This window comes from Lepisma saccharinum, chromosome 8 (assembly GCF_977018435.1).
Source record: "Lepisma saccharinum chromosome 8, izLepSacc3.1, whole genome shotgun sequence".
NCBI lineage: Eukaryota > Metazoa > Arthropoda > Insecta > Zygentoma > Lepismatidae > Lepisma > Lepisma saccharinum.
The window spans coordinates 60680300-60690586 of NC_139236.1; the positions used below are offsets into that span (position 1 = coordinate 60680300).

General features: G+C 38.2%; 1 protein-coding gene across 3 annotated transcripts; it reads right to left on the reverse strand.

The window, feature by feature from the left end:
• Positions 1-1059: 1059 nt before the first annotated feature.
• On the reverse strand, positions 1060-9149 carry LOC145991044 (salivary endonuclease-like). Of its 3 annotated transcripts, none has more exons than XM_083126739.1 (3): positions 8837-8913; positions 4304-4352; positions 1060-2564 (listed from the first exon to the last, which is right to left on the reverse strand). In XM_083126739.1, the coding sequence occupies exons 1-3, from the start codon at positions 8840-8842 to the stop codon at positions 1414-1416; spliced, it is 1206 nt and encodes a 401-aa protein (XP_082982865.1). In that variant the 5' UTR covers positions 8843-8913; the 3' UTR covers positions 1060-1413. The 3 variants fall into 3 exon arrangements, with proteins under 3 accessions (XP_082982865.1, XP_082982863.1, XP_082982864.1); XM_083126737.1 differs by lacking the exon at positions 8837-8913 and adding an exon at positions 4665-4752; XM_083126738.1 differs by lacking the exon at positions 4304-4352 and having other exon boundaries at positions 8837-9149.
• Positions 9150-10287: the final 1138 nt, after the last annotated feature.

Sequence of the window (10287 nt, forward strand, 5' to 3'; positions counted from 1 at the left end):
AAATTTCTAAACAATTTACTATGTTTGGACCACCAAGATTGAATGCAAAATGAAGGAAAATGTAAAATCGAGGAACTTCAATATAAGTTCCACTGAAATTATTACTTGAAAATGTTAAATTAATCTATAAATTTGGGAGAGGGCAAGAGATTCCCTTTGCCCTCGCCAGGTTACGCCTATGCTTACATTCACACATAGTGAACATAAATTTTGAATATTGTAGCTTGAAACATATTGTACTTCAGGTTTTGTGCTAATTTTTAAGAAGATTTACTTTTAATGTCATTTTATGCAAATGATTTTTTAATCACCCTGTCTCTGAACCATCCATCCCAATTTTTTCATCAGGCATTAGTACACACTCTGAGCTACCTACATATAAAATTGGCGTGAAATTGAAGGGGGGGGGGGCATTGCATGAAATTCGCTCTTGAAGTTAGTCATTTATTTTTCTAAAAAATACATAAAACTATATATAAAAATACATGTTTATTGATGCATTCATCTGAAACGTTATTTAAATGAAAGCTTATACTATTCTGAACAAAAGAAAACAAACTTTAAGTTTCTACGGCAAACCCGAGGGAAGATACAATCGTTTATAACCTAATGCGTGTCATTCAAAGTGGAGCCGGATGTGGCGTACATGGAGATCTTAAAAAGCGCGTAACTTCTGAACCCTTTGACCAATTTAAAAAAAGTTGTCATTTTTGTAATCAGCATCAAAAGTTATATAAGTATACCGAATTTCATCAATATGGGGGATGGTGGGTGACATGGCCTGGATGAATTGACGTGGAATAACCCAGACTGCGAATCGTGCGATCACCTGTTTCAGAGGCGTCATGGGTAGAAGAGAACGGATCGGCTATCAGCGTCAGTATATGAGTAATGACAGACATTTCAAATTATTTCAATAACAAGTGAACTTCCGAGCGCCAGGGCTGTAAGGATCGTAGAGGGCTGCGACTGAACAGATAAGCTAAACGATGAACCATTGAATTTTACCTAGATCACTGGTCAAAGCGAAGAACAGATTGTGATATAAAAGCAAAAGTCATTGCTCATGAAACAGCTGTAAAATTTTAATATTCAAAAAGAACTTACATAACCATAAAATATACATATTATTATCATTATTTCCATAATATGCATTACAATCTTGTTATCTATTCAATACATACGTATATGGACCGGCTTATTGCGTCATAACAATCTTTATAAATGTGATTCAGTCAACTTGACATGGATAAATGTCTGCACCTCGTGGTCTAGGATTGTCATCGTATAAAATATAGAACATAAAAACTTTTGATATACATAACAAAATTAGAACTCCAAAAATTACAATTTGAGAGAGAAAATAATGTTTACATTTATAATTCATGCAAACTGTTTACTAATGTCAGAGTTTCAATCGAGAATTCCTTGTACGTTTAACTTAGGAATGAATTTGACTTTCTTTCGAAGATCGTTCACTGAACAGCAGTACATATAACCCTTACTAGTGTCAGAAGTATCCCATTTAACCCAGTTAAGCTGATTACAAATATCCTTGCATATAACATCTTGTGATTGTACAGATTTAATGTAAGGATTGTTGACTCCAACAAAGGCAACACCTTCTCTCGATTTCGGGTTGTAAAGAACTTTCCAGAAGAATTTTGGCACCGGTATCTTCTTATCGTTCTTGCCAACATGAAGATATATTTCCTTCTGTCTTCCATTGTTGTCGGGTAGGGTCAAAATGTCGTACGTTCCAGTTATGACATCTAAATCAGCTTTGTGCTCGCCTGCATATTGTCGTGAAGCCTTTTCTAGTTGAAGCCAGTTGCCAGCATTGAAAACCTGCCACTGCGGCGCCACGTTGACGTAGTAGTAGGTCAAGAACTGCCATGAAGCAAAAATGAAATCACCGTCGGGAGCAAGGTGCCCGCGCGCCAAATAGTATCCACCTTTATTTTGTATGTACTTTTTGGCCAAGCTGTCGGAACCTAAAATGTCCGTTAATGTCTCAATCTGTTCGTTTTGCTTGTAAGCGTTGTTGGCAGATATTGTATCGAAGAATTGTCCCTCTTGGAACGTTGGTCTGTCAGATTCTTGCTCCGCTCCTTTTATAGCAGTCCCATACAATATATGCCTGCTGTACAAAGTGGATGCGAGATTCTCGTCGAAACAAGATTGGACAAGCGAGAACCAATTGTTCTTCACCTCGAAGCCAATCTCCACTAGAGTTGCCCCATTCGAGCATGTTCCTTCTCGCCGAGCCTCGCTCGAGACACCTTTGCTGCAACCCAAACTTCCTAGATTTAACGCTTCGCTGCCTACAGTGAGCTTCGTTCCCCTCTCACAGGTAGCAGTAACTTCGCTTCCGTCCAACTCTGCAAGCTCGTTTTTAGGGCCGGGGCATGCAAGAAGAATCTCTTCGCCATTGTCCAAAACGATTTCTCCCGTTGATCCTTCAGGAAACGCAAAACGATATGAGCTTTTTCCTGATTTCTTGGTTACAGCGAATATCAAGGGCTGATTTTCTGGAAGATGTTTGTTAACATCGATCTCACACCCTGAAAAAAAAAGTGCGTTTCAATAAAAAGCCAAGTACATTTTCTCACATATTTCAATTTCAGTCACGTGGTTTCATGTACCGAAACTGTTGGCGGGACAAGTTATGTGCAAGGAAGGTGGAATTTGTACAGATCAGTATGTTCAGATGCGATTTTTTTTTCAGTCAACTTGTGAATGCGGGTTCATTTCTTACTTTATGATTGGCTTTTGGAAAGTTACGGTGATCTGATTGTGAGAATATCTTATTTCCTATTTTCATCGCAAATTTGCTGCTTTCTAATCTAATCTAACCTAACGTACAGCGAAAATAAGATATTCTCACAATCAGAGCACCGTAACTTTCCAACAGCCAATCAGAGAGCAAGAAATGAACCCGCATTCACAAGTTGACTAGAAAAAGAAAAAGCGCGGCACGGATAGTATTGGCCAACAGTAAACACGTGCGATGACGTCATGACGTAGTGGTGGTGTGTGCATTTCTGAATAATAATAATAATAATAATATTTTAATCTTTCATAATTAATTAATATCTCTCAAACACACTGAATGGAATTATTATTCAGTGAGAGACTTAATTTTTTAAAAAAGTCATCCAGAATTGCCGTTTCATGCAAATTTGTGAAAACCTCCAACCAGAGTTGGGAAAATTAAATACGTATATATTTTAGAAAGAAACAAATAAAACGTTTAAAATGTGCCAAAAACATATTTAAACTTATTTTATAAGAAGAATAGTTGATAAGAAATATCTTAATCACCAAATGAAAACCAGTGTTTCTAATTATATGATAAGCATTTAACTTGCTAAATTCCTATTTACGGGATTTGAAAATCTCTCATACAAGTTATATTATTTCCCGCACTCGCTGTGTTGTCTACAGGAACTTTCAGACCGAAGCGGCAAGCGACAAGTGACGCGGGTCACTTCAGTCCAAAGCAAAACATTCACAGCGCATATGCAAATAACAGACCCAATCGACACTTGTAGCTTACAGTGTTCTTTCGGTCTGAAATATCCCTACGGCTCTACACCATGCTTCGAATTATCACACTTTATTGTAAACGCAATAAAATATACTGACATTAACAACAACGTACATAAAAATAAGAAAAAAGTATGAATAAATAAATTTCAGTTTTAAACGTTTAAAACGTAATGTTTTAATTGTCAACCATTGCTTCCAACCTAGTTGAAAATTACCGAATGGAAAAATACGACGGGCCCACCTCTATCCAATCCACCTTTAGTTATATTATTTATATTCGCTCTCTCACATAAACAAACATGGCGATTGTGATATGTTATATTAACGTAGCATTCGGCAGATTGTTTGATGTCACCTTTGATGGGAAATAGAAATGTTAGTTCAGATATTGGAGAGAAGAGACTGACCACAACAATCCTCACGAGCACAGATTCACTTACAACAAAATTTAACGAAAATATGTTGGGTTTTTTATTTGAAATGAATGCAGATTAAACACGAACGAAGCACAAGCAGTGTATACATTTAAATTAATTACAGTTTTAATTATAAGTTGTGCGCTATTTTGTTCTTGACTCACTGACAAACAAATCATGATGAAATTATATAATTACATTTAACTGCTCCACTGCAGGTCTTACTTATCACATATTTAGTAGGAAAAAGTAAAATGCACATTTCGTTTTTAAAAGAAACTCGCTTACTATAAATTAAAGACACAGAATAGTAGCATAATTCAAGGCATACTTACCGGGTTTTTTTGCGATTAGCTCTAGGCATACGTCCTTGCCATCTTGTTCCTATGAAAGCAAGAAAGCAAATAAAAAGGATAATCAAGCGCGATTATTGCAAAGAAATATGTATTGCAAAGCAGCTTAATACATGAAGAATAATTTTACAATGAATGCATCAAAGCAAAGATGTAAAAGATTTTGAAAATTGGTATTTATAACAACTGCATGCAGTAATGTTGTTGCGAGGAGCAGCGCTTGAAAGTGGAAATTGTTGGTCAAGATGAAATAACGAAATTGGGAAAATAACACATTACTAGCCCTTCCCAAGAAGTCAATTTTCAATTTATAAATTTTGAAATTTAAATAATTTGTACATACGCATAGATTAACTGGGGCCACTCTAAAAATAATGTGCAACACCCCCAAGAGCTCCTGCCTACGAACCATTACTCACAGGTTGCAACTGGAAAAAAAAATGGGAGTTTATCCCGTGAAAACCGAAATGATGATGCAATATATGAGATGGGCCGATAATATTTTGTGCGAGGGAATTATATTTCATGTACATATACAGTGCGCATTTATGAATTTTTATATATATATATATATATATATATATATATATATATATATATATATATATATATATATATATATATATATATATATATATATATATATATACACCTTCTCAGCCAAGGGAGAAGAGGAATAGCCAACTGGGCGAAACGAGCGACCTCCGATCGCCACACTGGCGCCATTGTTGTTACGTAGAGTGGGATGCATAAGTATTACCAGGAAAATTGTCCACCACAATGTTCATTCACTTTGTTTTACACAATATGAACAGTGCCGGATCTACAAACCTTCGGCTCCCCCGCAAAATATTAGCAAAGGCCCCCTCTGCCTAATTACCATTACACACATACTAGGCGAGCAAGAGAAGAGCCGTGCTGTTCGCAGCGGAACCGTGCGTGCGTGCGTGCGCGCGTGTTAGTGGCGTTTAAAAACATACATGAGAAACAATTGTTATTTCTAAACGCGATACCTGCGACAATAATAGTGTACGTAAACTTTCATGTAAACCACAAGAAATTATTTATTAAACTAATATTTACATGTTCCGAGTAGACTCTACGTTACACAATTGGTGGTATCCATATCGTCGCCTTCTATTCACTGCGAAAGCAATTTTCTCTTCGTTCCTACAATTTTCTTTAACTATCGCCCGTCCCCAGCAAGGATGGATTGAATGTCAACCAATGCACGTGACCCGAGACAAATTCTATGGGCAAATTCTGATGGCACTTGTTCCAAATTATAGAACATTGGACATAATATGCTGAAGCTCGGGGAAGCTTATTTCATACACTTTATCTACAAACGAGTCGACGTTCTTTGCGAGTGACCCTTTATCAATTTCATCATATCATCACTCATCCTCATCGTCGCGATTAGCCAAAAGTAGCAGAAAAACGAACTAAAATAAACCAAATAAAACGAGCCGGCGTCAGAATTAACGAAGTCAGAACTTTACCTTCTGTTTACATTTACCGTTTTTACAGTGGATGGAGAATATTTTAATATTTTCAGGTAGGGAGGGGAGGTTTCAGTAAATTCATTGAACCATACATATACAGTGTCGGCGATTAGGGAGAGGCAGTTGTCTCCCACTTTTTGTAGCGAAGAACAGTTTAGTTTCTTTGGGTAGACAAGGCTTACCAATAAGGGGCAATGGAGGTAACAAGTCAGGGGGGTAACAAGTGAGGGGCAAGTGCCCCACTGTGAACAACAAATATGAATTTGGACCATGAATACGCACTGTACGCAGGGCCGGATTAAGAATAAATTGGGCCTGATGCACTTACATACTATGATTAACATACATATTTTTTGTTTTTCTATTTTATAATGGGTTTTTTATTCTTATTATTGTGATTATGATAATGTACCATGAAATGATTATGAGAGGTGCGCTAGTGCTGCTTACTTATATTACGACTCGTCTGTGTATCGTCTGGCACTTTCTTCAAACTTCGATTCAGTGTGTTGGCAGTCTTTCGGACCTTTCTTGGCCCAATATTCTCGAGTGTCATCGTTGATTTCACCCCACTGTCCCAAATCATTGGTGAAATCCTCCAGCGTCGGCGCTAGTGCTTCAGCGATAGCGTCTCCTTTCACCTCTTCTTTCTCCCCTGAACTTTCCCGCTCTTTATTCTCTCTTTATTCTCTCTTGCTACAACTAACTTCCAAGGTGAAAAATTTACTACGTCGCACTTACCGAACAATAATAAAGTGGCAACAATCGACAAGATATTGCAAAAAAACGCAGCTAAATTACTAAGTAAACTGTTTAACGTAAAATTGATAGCATTAACTTGAAATTTTTGGTGAACAATAAACAGAACGACGTTATAGTTACGTCACAGCGCAAAGAATAATATAGGTATAATAAGTAACGCTGTATCTAGGCGTCCCAAATTGGGGCTCCAAATTTCATTCAAAGATTTATTTTCAGGTTAATATAGCAAAAGGAAACTGTTCATCTTTCGGAAAATTCTCGTCTGTTTTCATCTGGGCCTATTTCAGGAATGAGCCTAATGCTGCAGCATCAATAGTACCCACCTTAATCCGGCCCTGCCTGTACAGGTAACGTAGGTTACATATTATGCGAATCACTTTCTCTCCCATCACCTCGTTACATTTTTTTGGCTGACGGCATCGCTACTTGGAAGCATTTCTTGATAATGTGTTCTGGTGAAGTAAAGTACCTCAAAATGATGGCATGAAGGATGTAGAAAGTTGCTATCTATTGGCGAAATATTATTTAATTATCCTGAAAATTAAACTTTTAAATGAGGATTGTCGACCAAATAACTTTTATATAACCCTGGTCAAGCGACTTCAAAAGAACATTCGAAGCTTAATTTTATTTCTCAAATTCAATAGTCTAAGCCTGCTTACTCGACGCCTGAATTTTACTTTTGCTAAACTCTCTATTAAAATGAATGATCATTCAGTCATCTGTGTTTCACAAACAGTATGAGCACAACATAAAATAACGATTTTCCGATAATTTAAAATCTCAAAAAGATGATTTGAGATTTCTTGTTGTTACATAACCAGCCAGTGGCGGCAATTGGGTTCAAAATCTGGGGGATCAAGGACACGTATCCTTACACGATATTCTTCCTGTGGGTTACTTGAAACAACAAATAAGCTCCTTATTACCTCCAGAAGAATGAATCTCTCCCGAGACTCGCAAGAGATACCTCAGATTCCAAGCATAGAAGTGATCCACAAGATTCAACAGTCACCAGGAGAGTTGAACATGAACACAACTTTCACCTTCATCCGCCTTCGTGCAATGAAAAATCCAAATAAACTCTGTGCATCTGCATACATATTGGTGATGCACACAACAGACTTGGAAAAGAGTGATTTCGCCAATGAACTGCAGTGATCACCATTTAATAAAACAATAACGCACGATTGTACAGGATCGCTATACACATTCACGCGACATTTAGGTTTACATCTTTAAATGTCTCGAGCGGAATACAAATACACAGAAACTAAATTCACTCCTTTGAACTGACGGCTTTTCCTTATCAAAACTGCTCTCTTTTTCATGTTAAAAAAAACACACAATCGTAGGAAATCACCAGCGTCGAATTACATTGATACCTGGGGGGTAAAGGCGGTCAGGGACGTGATGCTGATCAAATCACCCCCACTCACGACCGGATCAAGAAAGTGTGGGGTGTTACCCCCACACCCCCTATACGCCATCATGGCGTGGTGCTAAGCACAGGGGAGCACTTTACCTTTCATATTTTCTTTGAAATCTTGTTCGGAACATAAGGTCCCCGTAAAAGCACATGCACTTCATCTTTCATTGTATTCTATATCAGACCATAATTTGAAATTCTTTTCTTATTTGTGACTGCCACACCACAGGAGTAACGCATGAAAGTTTCATGAGAATTATCTAATTTCTGTGTGCAGTTCCCGTTTCCTAAATTATTTTATGTATATGTCACACGATTTTGGGGGGCTAATGGCTGGTTCTAAGAGGGCTTAGCCCCCCAGCCCCTACCTAACTACGCCTATGCTGGAAGTCCCCACTGCTTGGGTCCATGGGCGCACCATAATTCCTAAGGCTTCAACTGTTGACAAAACTCCAAAATTTTGAATGCATTTATCAACAGGAAAACGGAAGAAAATAAACACGCCTAAACAGGATGAGGAGAGGAGTCTGTCTCCTAATAATCCCCATTTTGATTGCGCCCATGTACGGGTTCAAGTTAATTCCTATTTCTCTTGTACAGTAGAATGCATAAGTATTATGAAGCAAATTGTACATCGTAACATCAGCATGATTGATTATTCTATTTGTTTTATGCAAGGATAGCTTCAAGAATTGAAAAAAAACGCCAAACAAGCTTCTGACAACACCAGCATACGTAAAAATCTATTCCTATAAAACACTTACGCGTACAATGCAAGAGAAATCTGCTTACGTACCACACTTGCAAAGCATCTCTTACCTGCATCTTCTGCAAATACGCCGTTACAGATACAGACAAAGCAAACTATTGCGATAAGGTTTTTCAGAATCCAGGCCATCTTTCGATGTTTATGTTCCGAGCAATATCATCAATGAACTGATAAGACACGTTCACCAGGCTCTTTTAAATCAACTCTTTAATCATCTACACAGGAAGCCACAAGCGGAAAAATGTTTCCGCTTTTCCTTGTTATCGCAAGGTTTTACCCAGTTGCTACTACGATACCTGTCACCAAAATATCCGACCTGAATCATCTTGGTAATTGGCAAACGAGAAACCTCACGAATTTCTGTTCATGGCCTTTCAATCGATTCAGACGTTAGTTGCTTGCGCAATGTTGCCAGGTTTAGCGAAATGTTATATGGCTAAGAAATAGAATAACACGCTTCGAAAAATGGTTCCATCCAACCAGTGACGTGCGGTGATGTCGACACTTGGGGTAGCAATCAGTAGCGTGCTCAAGGGAGGTTGGCGTGAGTCATAATCCCCCCTTTAGGTCCCAGTATTCCTCAAAATAGAACACCAAAGAAAGGAAAGGATTGCAAAATGAGGAAGGACTACTGAAAAGAAGCACACGTTAATCCCACCCACTTTCGAAAATCCAAAACATGTTGATTTGACTATTAAGCCAGAGATCCTGGGTTCGAACCCCGACCTGGGCATGGGTGTTATTTGTCTTTGTTCCTTCATTTTTATCGTATCATCTTGACGATTTGCCAAAAGTGTAGAAAAAGCGAAGTAAAACAAACCAAATCAAACAATCAATGAATGATTCGACTTGATTTACGCTACTTAGCGTAGCTGGTACATTTGGTTAATCGCGAAGATGATACAATACAATTAATGAAGAGACAAACACAAATAACACCCTTGCCGAGGTCGAGGTTCGAACCCGGAACTCTTGGTGTCATAGCGTGCAGTGATAACCACTCCCCCGCAGTTGTTTGATTTGGTGTTTAAGTCCACTTTATGTACATAAAAGCTAACCGGGACTGGACCTACAGTTTAAAGTGGGATCCGAACCACTATGTGCCTCCACCGGGTATCGATCCGGGGCCACTTGCACTCCACCACGGAGGTCGGCCGACAACAAAGATGAGTGGAAAGCTTTAACTATTTGGATACGTGGGTATCGGTAAAGCAAACTGCATATTTACTCAGTGGTACGTAAATTTCAATTGGATTTTTGAAACAAAATATTTGTATATGATTAACGTTTTTCCAAAAAAATTTGCATTGCTAATTTCTAAATCTCACGATCTCGTTATTGAAGGATCCGGGCTGGAGCCCTGGCCTGTGAATGAGTGTTTTCCTTTGTAACCACTCTTCATCCGTTTAATTTAAGGCCGAGTCTGGTGCCACGCACGTGTCAGCAGTAAGAATAAGCTTCAGATTTGCTCCTGCCACGTAATTCGTCTGCTAAGAGGATG